Source organism: Hypanus sabinus, chromosome 5 (genome assembly GCF_030144855.1).
Source record: "Hypanus sabinus isolate sHypSab1 chromosome 5, sHypSab1.hap1, whole genome shotgun sequence".
Taxonomy (NCBI): Eukaryota; Metazoa; Chordata; class Chondrichthyes; order Myliobatiformes; family Dasyatidae; genus Hypanus; species Hypanus sabinus.
The window spans coordinates 50414514-50430060 of NC_082710.1; the positions used below are offsets into that span (position 1 = coordinate 50414514).

The window sequence follows — 15547 nt, forward strand, 5'->3', positions numbered from 1 at the left end:
TTTTGCATCTGTACTTACTCGGGAGATGGACACAGTGTCTCTAGAAGTGAGACAAAACAGCAGTGAGGTCATGGACGATAATTAGATTACAGAGGAGGAGGTGTTTGCTGTCCTGAGGCAAATTAGGATAGATGCATCTCCAGAGCCTGACAAGGTGATCCCCCTGACCTCGTGGGACACTAGTGCAGAAATTGCAGGGGCTTAGCAGAGATATTTAAATCGTCCTTAGCATCATCCTCAGACTAGTGGTGTGACGCAGGGATCATTGTTGTTTGTCATCTATATCAACAATCTGGATAATAATTTAGTGAAGTGGCATAGTGGACACTGAGGAAGGCCATCAAAGCTTCCAGCAAGATCTGGACAAGCTGGAAAAATAGGCTGATAAATGGCAGATGGAAATTAATGCAGAACACTGTGAGGTGTTGCACTTTGGGAGGACAAACCTGGGTAGGACTTACACAGTGAGTGATAGGGCGGGCGCTGAGGAGGGCAGTAGACAGAGGGTCTGGGAATACAGGTCCATAATTCTTGAATGGGGTCTCACAGGTACATGGGGTTGTAATGGGAGCTTTTGGCAAAAGGCCTTCATAAATCCAGTATTAAGTGCAAGATTTGTGATGTTATGTTGAAGTTGTACAGAGGTTGGTGAGCCCCAAATTGGAATAATGTGTCTAGCTCTGGCCACTTACCTACAGGAAATATATTAATAAGATTGAAGGAGTGCAGATAAAATCTACAAGAACATTGCCAGGACTTGTGGACCTGAGTTATAAGGAAACATTGAAGTTAATATTTTCTTCCTTAGTGTGTAGGAGAATCAAGGAAGATAAAACCTAGAGATTCATTTTCTTGTGGGCTTACTCAATAAACTCAATAACCAGAACAGAATCAATTGAAAGACCACACCAACAGGGCAGATAAGCAGTGTGCAAAAGACAACAATGTGCAAATTCAAAAAGAAAAAGCTATGATAATAATTAATAAATAAGCAATAAATATGGATGAAATGAGACGAGTCCTTGTAAGTTAGTCCATAGGTTGTGGGATCAGTTCAGTGATGGGGCAAGTGTAGTTGAGTGAATTTACCCCTCTGATCCATGAGCATGATGGTTGAGGGGGTAATAAGTGTTCCTCAATCTGGTGGCATGGGTCTTGAGGCTCCTGTACATTCTTCCTGATGTCAACAGTGAGATGAGAGCATAACCTGGACGGTGAGGGTCCCTGATCACAGATGCTGCTTTCCTGTAACAATGCTCCATGTAGATGTGCACAATAGTGCGGAGGGCTTTATCTGTAATGGACTGGGGCATTCCAATGAGAAAGTATTCATTACTTTTTGTAACATTCTCCATTCAAGCTCATTGGTGTTTCCATACCAGGCTGTGATGCAGCCAGTCAATAGACACCCCACCACACATCTATAGAGGTTTGACATCTAAAACTTTGACATGCTGAACCTTCACAAACTCCTGAGGAAGTAGAGGTGCTGTTGTAGTTTATTTGTAATTGCACTTGCATGCTGGGCCCAGGAAAGATCCTCTAAAATGATAACACTAAGGAATTTAAATCTCTCCATCTCTGATCCCCCGATGAGGATTGGCTCATGGACCTCCGGTTTCCTACTCCTGAGGTCAATAATCAGCTCCTTGGTTATGTTCACATTGTGTAAGAGGTTGATGTTGAGACACCACTCACCCAGATTTTCAATCCCCCCCTACAATACTGATTTGTCACCACCTTTGATTCGGCCTATGACAGTGGTGTCATGAACAAACTTAAACATGATATTGGAGCTGTGCTTAGCCACACAATCATAAGTGTAAAGCAAGTAGGGCAGGGGACTAAGCACACAGCCTTGTTATGCATCTGTGCTGATGGAGATTGTGGAGGAGATGATGTTGCCAATTCGAACTGACTGGAGTTGGCAAGTGAGGAAATCAAGGATCTAATTGCATAAGAGAGTATTGAGGCCAAAGTCTTGAAGCTTATTAATTAGTCTTGAAGGGATGATAGTACTGAATGCTGAGCTGTTGTCGATAAAGAGCATCTGGATGCATATATGTTTCCTGACCAGATGTTCCAGGGTTGAGTGAAGAGCCAATGAAATGGCATCTACTTTGGACCTTTTGTGCTAGTAGGATGTGGATACAACTTGCTTCTCAGTCAGGAGTTATGTTTCATCACCAAACTCTCACTATTTTATTGTGGATGTAAGTGCTATTGTACAATAGTCACTGAAGCAGGTTACCACATTCTTCTTAGGCACTGGTAAAATTGAAACCTGCTTGAAACAGGTGGGTACCTCAGACCATATAACCATATAACAATTACAGCACAGAAACAGGCCATCTCAGCCCTTCTAGTCCATGCTATTCTCACCTAGTCCCACCGACCTGCACTCAGCCCATAACCCTCCATTCCTTTCCTGTCCATATACCTCTCCAATTTTACTTCAAATGACAATATCGAACCTGCCTAAACCACTTCTACTGGAAGCTCGTTCCACACAGCTACCACTCGCTGAGTAAAGAAGTTCCCCGTCGTGTTACCCCTAAAATTTTGCCGATTAACTCTCAACTCATGTCCTCTTGTTTGAATCTCCCCTACTCTCAATGGAAAAAGCCTATCCACGTCAACTCTATCTATCTCCCTCATAATTTTAAATACCTCTATCAAGTCCCCCCTCAACCTTCTATACTCCAAAGAATAAAGACCTAACTTGTTCAACCTTTCTCTGTAACTTAGGTCTGAAACCCAGGCAGCATTCTAGTAAATCTTCTCTGTACTCTCTCTATTTTGTTGACATTTTTCCAATAATTTGGTGACCAGAACTGTACACAATGCTCCAAATTTGGCCTTACCAATGCCTTGTACAATTTCAGCATTACATCCCAACTCCTATACTCAATGCTCTAATTTATAAAGGCCAGCATACCAAAAGCCTTCTTCACCACCCTATCCAAATGAGATTCCACCTTCAGGGAACTATGCACCATTATTCCTAGATCACTCTGTTCTACTGCATTTTTCAATGCCCTACCATTTACCATGTATGTCCTACTTTGATTAGTCCTACCAAGATGTAGCACCTAACACTTATCAGCATTAAACTCCATGTCATCTTTCAGCCCACTCTTCTAACTGGCCTAAATCTCTCTACAAGCTTTGAAAACCTACTTCATTATCCACAACGACACATACCTTAGTATCATCTGCATACTTACTAATCCAATTTACCACCCCATCATCCAGATCATTAATGTATATGACAAACAACATTGGACAGTACAGATCCCTGAGGCACACCACTCATCACCGGCCTCCAACCTGACAAACAGTTATCCACCACTACTCTCTGGCATCTCCCATTCAGCCACTGTTGAATCCATTTTACTACTTCAATATTAATACCTAACGATTGAACCTTCCTAACAAACCTTCCATGTGGAACCTTGTAAAGGCCTTACTGAAGTCCATATATATAACATCCATTGCTTTACCCTCGTCAACTTTCCCAGTAACCTCTTCAAAGTTTCAATAAGATTTGTCAAACACGACCTTCCATGCACAAATCCATGTTGACTGTTCCTAATCAGACCCTGTCTATCCAGATAATCATATATACCATCTCTAAGAATACTTTCCATTAATTTACCCACTACTGACATCAAACTTACAGGCCTATAATTGCTAGGTTTACTCTTAGAACCCTTTTTAAACAATGGGACAACATGAGCAATATGCCAATCCTCCGGCACCATCCCCGTTTCTAATGACATATGAATTATTTCTGTCAGAGCCCCTGCTATTGCTACATTAACCTCCCTCAAGGTCCTAGGGAATATCCTGTCAGGTGCTGGAGACTTATCCACTTTTATATTCCTTAAAAGCGCCAGAACTTCCTCTTCTTTAATCATCATAGTTTCCATAACTTCCCTACTTGTTTCCCTCACTTTACACAATTCAATATCCTTCCCCTTGGTGAATACCAAAGAAAAGAAATTGTTCAAAATCTCCCCCATCTCATTTGGCTCCACACATAGCTGTCCACTCTGATTCTCTAAGGGACCAATTTTATCCCTCACTATCCTTTTGCTATTAATATAACTGTAGAAACCCTTTGGATTTATTTTCACCTTACTTACCAAAGCAACCTCCTATCTTCTTTTAGCTTTTCTGATTTCTTTCTTAACATTCTTTTTACATTCTTTTTATTCCTCGAGTACCTCGTTTACTCCATGCTGCCTATATTTATTGTAGATCTCTCTCTTTTTCTGAACCAAGTTTCCAATATCCCTTGAAAACTATGGCTCTCTCAAACTTTTAACCTTTCCTTTCAACTTAACAGGAACATAAAGATTCTGTACTCTCAAAATTTCACCTTTAAATGACCCCCATTTCTCTATTACATCCTTCCCATAACACAAATTGTCCCAATCCACTCTTTCTAAATCCTTTTACATCTCCTCAAAGTTAGCCTTTCTCCAATCAAAAATCTCAACCCTGGGTCCAGTCCTATCCTTCTCCATAATTATATTGAAACTAATGGCATTGTGATCACTGGACCCGAAGTGCTCCCCAACACATACCTCCGTCACCCGACCTATCTCATTCCCTAACAGGAGATCCAGCACTGCCCCTTCTCTAGTCGGTACCTCTATGTATTGCTACAAAAAACTATCCTGCACTCATTTTACAAACTCCAAACCATCAGCCCTTTTACAGTATGGGCTTCCCAGTCTATGTGTGGAAAATTAAAATCTCCCACAATCACAACCCTGTACTTACTACAAATATCTGCTATCTCCTTACAAATTTGCTCCTCAAATTCTCGCTCCCCATTAGGTGGTCTATAATACACCCCTATAAGTGTTACTACACCTTTCCCATTCCTCAATTCCACCCAAATAGTCTCCCTGGATGAGCCTCCAATCTATCCTGTCAGAGCACTGCTGTAATATTTTCTCTGACAAGCAATGCAACACCTCCCCCTCTTGTCCCTCCGATTCTATCACACCTGAAGCAACAAAATCCAGGAATATTCAGACTGCTGAAGTAAAAGGTTAAAGATTTCTGTGAACACTCCAGCCAGTTGATCAGCACCGGTCTTTAGTACTTGGCCAAGTACCCTCTCCGAGTCGGATGCTTTCCGTGGGTTCACCCTCCTGAAGGATGCTCTCCCATCAGCCTCACAGACTGAAATCACAGGATAATCAGGGGCTGTGAGTATTCATGGTCGCTCCTCCATGCTTTGATGGTCAAGGCAAGCATAGAAGGCATTGAGCTCATCTGGAAGTGAAACCCTGTTGTCATCTTTGTCACTTGATTTCACTTTATTAAGAGGTGAGAGAATTTGAGCCCTGCCACAGCTGTTGGTTCAAGTTTAGTCTGGTATTGCCACTTTGCAGGCGAGATCATACCTGGACCTCTTGTAACTTCCTTGGTTGCCAAACTTGAATGCCTCGGATCTGGCCCTCAGCAGATTGCAGGTATCATGGGTCATCCAAGGGCTTCTGGTTGGGGAAGACTCTGGATGATTTTGTGGGAATACACTCATCTATTTATTTTATAAAGTCCATGACAACCATGTTGTGTTCATTCAGATCCACAAATGAGTCCTTGAACACGGCCCAGAGAACCAACTGAAAGCAAAGCAATCCCATCACCGCTCCCCTGCCTCCCGTGACCACCTCTTTGTTATCCTAATCACTGGAGCTTCGTTTTTTAGCCTCTGCCTGTATGCAGGTAGGAGAAGGACAGTCAAGTGATCAGATTTGCTGAAATGTAGTCTAGGCATGGAACGGTAAACTTTCCTTATCTTAGTATATCAGTGGACTAGTGTTTTGCGACCTCCAGTGCTACAGGTTTATATGCTGATGATAATTGGGCATGGATTTCTTCAATCAAGCCTAACTGAAATCCCCGACTATGAACTGAAATGTGTTGGGGTAGACTGTTTCTTATTTGGTGATGGCATTATGCAGCATCTCAAGCCCATGATTATAGTCACCACTTGGTGGTATGTAAACTACAGTCAAGACACTGAAGGGTCTTGGCCCAAAACGTCAACAGTGCTTCTTCCTATCGACGCTGCCTGGCCTGCTGCATTCCACCAGCATTTTGTGTGTGTTGCTTGAATTTCCAGCATCTGTAGATTTCCTCATGTTTGCTTTTCAATATTTAAAAGGTATTTAGGCAAGTACACGGATCAAAAGGTTTAGAGAGATATTGGCCAAACACAGGGAAATGAGAATTGATCATGTAGGCACCTCGGTCTGGATGGATGAGCTGGACTGAAGACCTGTTTCTGTGCTGAACAACTTCACTACTCTATGTGACTAGTGATAGAATCATGTCGGAGTTGGTATAAATTGCAAAGGACAAAGTTTTGGATTTGCAGGTGGAGGTGGGGAGTGGAAGGTTACTTTGGGTCCCAGGGGAAATTTATCTTCGAGCTCTCCATTTGTGGGGAGGGTTGGTTTTGAGAGCAGACATGAAGGACAGAGAGGAAGTGCAGCTGAAATCTCTACCCACTATATCAGAGAGAAGTTACGCTTCACAGAGGAGGAAGACATATCAGAGGCACCAGAGCAGCTGGCCTTATCTTTGGATAAATGCAATGGAAGCAAAGACAATGGGAAAAAGAAATGGCATTCTTACAGGAAACAGGAGGAGAGGATGTACAGTGAAAGAAGTTGTGGGAGTCTGGGATGATTAAAAAAAAGTTAATGGCTGATAGAGACAGAGTGATCCAGAAAGGAAAAAAGACCCCAACCCAGCACAGATTCCAGCAACCCCGCAGAGGCCTCAGCTCTCTCCCACACCGCCTCCAGTGTCTTCTCTCCAGGGTTGCTACAACAAGCGACACCGTGGCACGAAGGGCTGGTTCGTGCAACCACCATGGCAAAGCTGCTCCCCCGTCATCGGTCTTGTCAATTAACCAGTGAACCAGACTTGCAATACTCTATATTAGCTAAGTACAATAGGGTCATGTAATCACAATAAAGAAGTCCAAGACTATAATTTGCACTGTTTCTTAGACCACACACCACCTCCACAAAACAATGATTCCGTCATAAGTACAGGCGACAACATGGGATGCAATAAGTTCAACTCCAGTGCAACCCAGCAACATTCTAATGGGGTAGACCTACTGTACTTGTTGTTCTGAATATCCATCTGTCTTGTAATTGTAAAAAAAAAAGATGTAACAGGTGAAATATTACAGCTTTGGTTGGATCCAGAGAGGCTGCTGCAACCGTGCGTGCCACCATCTTGAAGTGAGAACACTTCAAGGTACTTGTGGCTGTAAGGAGCTTCACGACATCCTGAGGTTATGAACACTGTTAGAGACTGTTATTTTTTGAGTTGCTGGTTTTTGCTGGACTGTGTGAATGTCAATTTACATCTACCATTGCTCCTCTCAGGATATGGAAGCTCTGATGAATTGTGCTGGACAACAATAACTTGCAGTTGTGTGCATTTTTAACACAGCAAAGTGTTAGAGGGCTACTCTGTGCAGTATGGGTAGCTAAAAGCGATGAGCTGGAGTGACACCTTGAAAAGAAATAGAAGAGAGGTCTTTTCAAGTCCAGGATTCAGCTAGGACACACAATGATTATTACAGTGGCCATTATGTCAGGACTGACACATCAATGTTCCTTTGGATCTGCAAACTCACAAGAATTCACAGTACATGGAACTCCTATTATAACCTCACTCCTTCCTTTACGAACAACTTGTTGCCAATGGACCACCTTGAGGATTTTGATCCTTGATTTGTCATGACCTCTTACAGGCTTTTCCTGCATACTCTGGCTCAAGTAACAGAGACAAGGTGCCATAAACTTTAAAGTTTGTCACAAAAAGGAAACTGAATCTTGGAAACTAAAAATATATGTTAAGTTGATCGGTGGGGTGGAGGACACCTAAAGTTATAATATTTGTTTCCCCTAGAGTGAAACACAGTAATGCCTATTTTGAGGTCACTTTGTCTTGAACAGGAATTGAACTGGACACCTCTGGATACGAGTCACCACACATGATGACGTAATTCTCCATGCAACATTCCTTTTGGAGCACTGAAGAGAAACTTGGACTAAGCTGTCCTCAAGGCAACCATCGCACTCTTTCCAACACAATCATACTTACTTTTAATCATTCTGTAGCCTGGTCCCTAAACAGCCCTAAGCACAGGCTAACACCTCAAATCTTCAAGGTGACAGATTCTTTCATTTCCTTGTTTTCCAACACAAATCCAGGCCTCAATTTTCAAACCCCAATTCTCAACTGCCAGATAATGTCTATAGAAGGAAATTATTTCCGTTAACCCTAATGTCAAGAAGCAATCAACATTCAGCAAACCCTTCCCTGAAGAATCCAACAACTTTAAACAACACAAGAACAGATCAAGAACTTACAGATTTCCAGCCAATTCAATTCAACCTACAACTAATTTGCAAACAGTTGATATAGTTGCTTAAATAACACTGGTGAAATGTGCTTCCAGATGCTAAACTCATATTCAACTTTGCTTTTTTTTTAACAACTGTGTGATCTGGCATCAAATCAGAATTGCATACTGAATGACATTATGATTATACATTCCTGCCAACTTCCACCAGTTCTTGCTTGCTGCATTATGCTAGCACCTTAATCAATGAGTCTTATGGGAACTCTAGCACAAATGTGCATGTGCTCACTAGTTGGTTCATTAGAATAATTTGCTACCTACACTGCTGCCCCACCAGCAACCCCATAAAAATGCAGCATCAAGTTAAACATTATCTTCACTCCGTCAGGAGCTCAAACAATTCGAGGCTTTATGAAACAATATTACAAGATTGCGGTGGATATATACAAGACTTGTACCAGTAAAACCAAATTACCTGCATCTCCTTGCAGAATGTTGCAGTTGGACCAAATAGAATCTGACATTGTTCATCTGCCGTGTAGATCATCCCTGGCAACTTGGATGATAACATCACTGAGTTGAGGCTCTGAGGATCTGTGTGCAGTAAACAATTACTGACCTTTGACCTGCCAATACATGTAAATTCATGAGTTATAACAAAAAGATGCTGTGCATTTTGTTTTGTATTATTAAAATGAAAATAAATTTGCAGCTGGAGTGGTACGGCTTCAGTTTGACAATTTAATAACACTTGGCTAAAACAGCACCAAAACAGGGAAGTAATGTAAAGATAAATTAAGAGACCTAGGTCCTATGAGACAGTTGACATAAAGGGAGCTTTCTTTATTAGCAAAGCTGATTATTATGTTCTTATACAAACCATTGTTCCCCAAGATCAGGTCCCTTCTACGATTGGTTGATTTATCATGGAAAATGTTCAAATAAACATCATTTCATTTGTTAGCTTCTAAAGTAATTTTTAAGGAAAGTAGAAGTCTGAAATAATGTGAATTAAATGCTCTTTAAGATGGTAAAAAGAATTGATATATTATGATTCTGACAAAATTTTGACACCATAAAGAATTTGATTATACCTAATATAATTTGATTAACCCTGCTGTTAAATCCTGCTCATCTCTCTCTTCACTTAGCTCAAATCTATTTTACATTTTTTTTCTTCAATATATTACACCCACTAATTCCCTACTATTCTGTACTTGAATGTGAATTAGAAGCAGAATCAGGTTGAATATCTCTGCATATGTTGTGAAATCCTTCAATGGCAGCAGTACATTGCAATGCATATTAATAAAAACTATAAATTATCATAAGTATACACAAAAAAGTAAATTAATTGTACTGCAAAAAGAGAGATACAATACTGAGATAGTGTTCATGGATTCATTATGCATTCAGAAATCGATGGCAGAAGGGAAGAATCTCATCCTAGAATGTTGAATCTGTGTCTTTAGGCTCTTATACCTCCTCCTTGATGATAACAATGAGAATTGATGAGGGACCTTAATAATGGATGCTGTCTTTTTGAAGCAACACATTTTGAAGGTGTCCTTGATGCTGGACAGGCTACTGCCCATGATGGAACTGGTTGTGTTTGCAAATTTCTGCAGCATTTTCCATGCCTTGGCCCCTCCATATCAGATGGTGAGGCAACCAGTTAGAATGATCTCCATGGTTCATCTATAGAAATTTGGTTTCTTTGCTGACAGAGTAAGTCTCCTCAAACTCCTAACATATTGTCGCAGTAATGCCTTCTATGTAATTGCATCAATATGTTGGGCCCAGGATAGATCGTCAGAGATGTTAACAGCCAGGAACCTGAAACTGCTCAGTCTTTCCACTGTTGATCCCTCAATGAGGATTGGTGTGTGTTCCCTCGACTTCACCTATCTGAAGTCCACAATCAATTCCTTGGTCGTACTGATGTTGAGTGCAAGGTTGTTGCTACACCAGTCTACCAGCTGATCTAACTCATTCTGATACACTTCCTTGTCAACATCTGAAATTCTGCCAACAATAATCTGATTCTGAATCAGAATCAAGTTTATTATCACCGGCATATGACATGGAATTTGTTAACTTAGCAGCAGCAGTTCAATGTAGTACACAATCTAGCAAAGAGAGAAAAAAAAACATAACAATTAAACAAATAAATCAGTTATGTATATCGAATAGATTAAATAAACATGCAAAAACAGAAATACTATATATTAAAAAAGTGAGGCAGTGTCCAAAGTTTCAATGTCCATTTAGGAATTGGATGGCAGAGGGGAAGAAGCTGTTTCTGAATCACTGAGTGTGTGCCTTCAGGCTTCTGTATTTCCCACCTGATGGTAACAGTGAGAAAAGAGCAATGACAATAGTTGTGTCATCAGCAAATTTATAGAAGGGATCTGAGTTATGCCTAGACACACAGTCGTGGATGTAGAGAGAGTAGAGCAGTGAGGTAATCTTGAGGTGTGCCAGTGTTAATTGCCAGCAAGGAGGAGATGTTATTTCCAATCTGCACAGGTTGTGGTCTTGCAGTGAGAAAATCAAGGATTCAGTTGAAGAGGTATGTATGGAGGCCTAGATTTTGGAACTTATTGACTAGAATTGAGAGTAATCAATAAGCAGTTGCCAGAGGTAGGTATTACTATTGTCTAGCTGTCCAAGGCTGAATGGAGAGCCAGTGAGGTTGCATCCACTGTAAATCTATTGTGGTGATAGGCAAATAGCAGTAGATCGGAGTTCAACCAGGCGATAGCTGTTGAGGCAGCCAGCAAAACCTTCATCACTGCTACAGTTTAGCAAGACTAATGACCATTCTAACCAACACACACAAAATGCTGGAGGAACTCAGCAGGCCTGGCAGCCTCTATGGAACAGAGTACAGTCGACGTTTCAGGCTGAGACCCTTCATTCAGCTGGTGGCATTTCTAGCATCTGCAGATCTCCTCTTATTAATGATGACTCCAATCATTTTGCACTAAAATGGAGTATGATCTTTTTCTTGCAAATGTTCTGTATGATTTAAGTTTTTTTTGATGAATGTTGCCTATATGATGTTTTGTGCCTGTGATGGTGCTACAAGCAAGTTTCTCATTTCAGCTGTGCATACAGGTACTTGTGCATATGCCAATAAACTCCCCTTTGACTTTAATTATCACACTGACAATTCATCATCGACACCTCTTTTTCTCTCTTTTAAGTCTTCCCTGATCTTGTCTTTCACTCCTAGTTAGTCCTTTGTTGAAACTTTGAAGCTTTGTCATTTCCTTTCATAAACCTGGGAATTTGAAAATGATCCCACCAGTATTTTGACAGTATTTGGAATCTGGGCAGCTCTGACCAGAATTCAATGTAATTTATGAAGAATATTTCATCTGCAACCATGTTTAAAATGTTGCTTCAATTCACGATATTAAATATCATCTTTAAGTAAAATTAAGCAAAATTAAACTTTATTAATACGTTTTCTGCAGTCCAGTTCCTGTAGCTTGTCTGAGCTAACATTATTCCCCACAAATCTAAAGCTGACCCAATATAAAGATCATTTCCCAATTAAGCTACATGTTAAACCCCACACACCATACAAAGGAGTAAAATTAGCTTTTGATTACATTGTCGCAGGAAACACTTTAGATTTTGATATTAAAATATCAAAAAGGGGTCAGGGTCACTGTCTTGGAATAGTAAGAATCGGCAAAATTACATCCCTAAGCACAGCATTCTTGTCTCCAAGCTTAGAGGGATTACAACTTCTGACATGACACTTCTTTACTCAAAGCTGGAGGAAAATTGTGCTTACAGGTAAGATTATGTAATAAATTAAAATATGCTGCTGCTAAAATAGAAAGCCATTTCTACTTTATATTAATTATCAAAATGACACACCACTAATGCTTTGTTTTGCTGAAGAAATAAATACGATAAACTTCTTTGTGATTACTCTTTAAAACATTATACTTATGGAAAAAAAACAGTAGTTTTGATATGAATTTCATCCAATGTTGTTTTTGCACAGTTTTATTCTCTTTCACAAAAGTTAGTTCACCTGTAATATTTTTGCTGTACTTTTGTTGTGCGTCATAGTTTACTTTGCATTACTAATATGACACAGAAGTTGTCGCTGAACAAGAAAACATTTTTCAGTCAAATATCACAAGCTTTATTAAGCTTTCTGGACCAATGTCAAAGATCCTTGTTCACTGTTACACCAGGTCAAAGTTGTGAAGCTCAATATTTGACTGTATTATGTACAAGCGGTGATTGATAAGTTTGTGGCCTAAGGTAGAAGGAGTCAATTTTAGAAAACATAGCATCATTTATTTTTCAACATAGTACCCTCCTACATTTACACACTTAGTCCAGCGGTTGTGGAGCATATGGATCTTGGATCTCCAGAGAGTGTCCACAGCAAGGGTGAATGATAAGTTCGTGGCCTAAGGTAGACGAGGGAGTTGAGTTATACAGCTCTTGTTGCATGCACATGCAGTTCAACTCTTTAAGTGATTATGCAGAAAGTTTGAAGTTAATAACTCACCTCCTTCTACCTTCGGCCACAAACTTATCAATCACCCTTGCTGTGGACACTGTCTGGAGGTCCAAGATCCGTATGCTCCAGGACCGCTGGACTAAGTGTGTAAATGTAGGAGGGGACTATGTTGAGAAGTAAATGTGCTAGGTTTACTGAAATTGACTCCCTCTACCTTAGGCCACAAACCTATCAATCACCCCTCATATATGTAATTAAGGTTCAAGGACCTCAGAATTAAGGCAGCAGCTCATTGTCATTTTCACAGAGGATATGAAGTAAAATTTTCTGGTACAATCACATCCCATGAACACATTAAGAAACAAATAGCTACATGCTGCTGTATTAATGTTTTTAATTTTATTCACCATTATCCAACTTCAGGGTTGATACAATCTCAATTATTGAAATAGTTAGACATGTCCTTTAGGAGAAATCTAACAATAAGGACCACATAAACTTACTTCTCATATATCCTTACAACACTGCAGGAACCCATTTTCATCCATTGAGCTTACACTAGCCCACAGACCAATCCATTCTTAAGTAACTTTCCTTACACCTTACTCTCCCCACATTCCTTTCAATAGTTGCTAGATTCTACCATTCATCCACACACCAAAAGTAACTTACTGTGTCCAAGTAGCCTACCAACCTGCACACCTTTGGGAAGTGGGACATAAACAGGGGACGCACACACAGGCATGGTGTACGCTTGCGGTCCCCTCAGCGTCAGCACTAGAAGCAGATCATGGAAGCTATGAGGCAACACATCTGGTAGCTCCATCATGTGTTGCCCTCAAATGCTGACTCCTGTTTATCTTTCTATCATCTGCTCTTTAAATCAATAAACGCTTTAAAAATAGTGATGTTCATTTTAGCCTAACTCAATATAATCTGGCTTGTAAACAATTCAACCTTCAAATGTTCTGAACTGTCAAAAGGTATTTCACACATTTTATAATGTAGGTTATAGACATAAACAGACAATACCTATATATTCGAGTATGCAGGTTACAGCTGTCTTAACCTAATTAAATAAAGTATTTATCAATTGGACCAAAGGCAGACACTTGCAACAACAGCTTGGTTCATATTCAAGCTGCCAAATGCTAATCAAGTCATCAAGGCCAACTTGCTAAAAATTTATGAACAGGATTTTTATTGTGAAGACAATTTTAACCACACAGCAAGCAATTTCTTTACTTGGCAGAAACATTTTGTTTTACCATGGACAAAATAAAACAAGGAACAGAAACATCTGCATGAGATCTGATGATTTTCTAGGCTGGCTATAACTAAAGTTAATGGTATACCAACCCTGCTAAGCAGCTTTACCAGATGAAGGAAGATGTTTCATCTTTATCCTCCACTAACTATGGATAAATCAGACAACCTTAATTAAGTTGTCATATGATTTCAAAAGATTCTTGTCCTTGAACTTCATTGTTTATCCAGCAGAAATTTATAGCCCTGAGCATGTTGTTCTAGTGTCTCTTTACTACAACTTAAAGCCTTGGCATCTCCATAAAATTGAAAGAAAACTGGGTATGTCTATACCAATGGCTCTACTATTCAGGTATCATGTGTTCTAGGTACTAATTTAATTGTCTTGATTAATTATCTTTAAAGCCTATTCATTTCCCTGAAGGACAATGATATGCTATACAACTTAGTGCTTTTTCAGTCATAAATTATATGATTGGTAGGACCACCCCCTACTCTGTGGTCTTAAGTGCTTAGCACCCTGATCCCAACGACACATGCTAAATTTTCCCACATTCAGGAACATCTGCCACACTTGGCCCAATTCTCCTTTGTATCCTGATCAATGGGCAGTCTCTTCTAAGTTGAGATCCAATCTCTTCGGAATATCTTGAGAGATCATCAGCAAATAGTTCTCTAAATGAGGAGCCCAGAGGTAATGTTGCAGTTATATAGGACCCTGGTCAGACCCCACTTGGAGTACCGTGCTCAGTTCTGGTCACTTCACTACATGAAGGATGTGGAAGCCATAGAAACGGTGCAGAGGAGATTTACAAGGATGTTGCCTGGATTGGGGAGCATGCCTTATGAGAATAGGTTGAGTGAACTCAGCCTTTTCTCCTTGGAGTGAAGGAGGATGAGAGGTGACCTGATAGAGGTGTACAAGATGATGAGAGGCATTGATCGTGTGGATAGTGAGAGGCTTTTTCCCAGGGCTGAAATGGTTGCCACAAGAGGACACAGATTTAAGGTGCTGGGGAGTTGGTTCAGAGGAGATGTCAGGGGTAAGAGAGTGGTGAGTGCATGGAATGGGCTGCTGGCAACAGTGGTAGAGGCGGATACGATAGGGTCTTTTAAGAGGCTTTTAGCTAGGTACATGGAGGTTAGTAAATTAGAGGGCTATAGGTAAGCCTAGTAATTTCTAAGGTAGGGACGTGTTCCACACAACCTGTGGGCCGAAGGGCCTGCATTGAGCTGTAGGTTTTCTATGTTTCTGTTTCTAAATGTCTTCAAAAAATGTAAATACGGGACACTAGAAAGGGATTTCTACTAACGATTGGATGTATGGAATTAGCCATTAATAGGTGAATCGAGCCTACAAGAATGCATCT

At 40.4% G+C, this 15547-nt stretch overlaps 1 protein-coding gene across 1 annotated transcript in view; it reads right to left on the minus strand.

The window, feature by feature from the left end:
* The window catches only part of LOC132394145 (A disintegrin and metalloproteinase with thrombospondin motifs 19-like), a 379896-nt gene that overhangs the window by 169746 nt on the left and 194603 nt on the right, over positions 1-15547 (minus strand). Inside the window, exon 12 of the mRNA XM_059969941.1 lies at positions 8892-9042. Coding sequence (XP_059825924.1) covers positions 8892-9042 — 151 coding nt within the window. The remainder of the gene's footprint in view (positions 1-8891; positions 9043-15547) is intronic.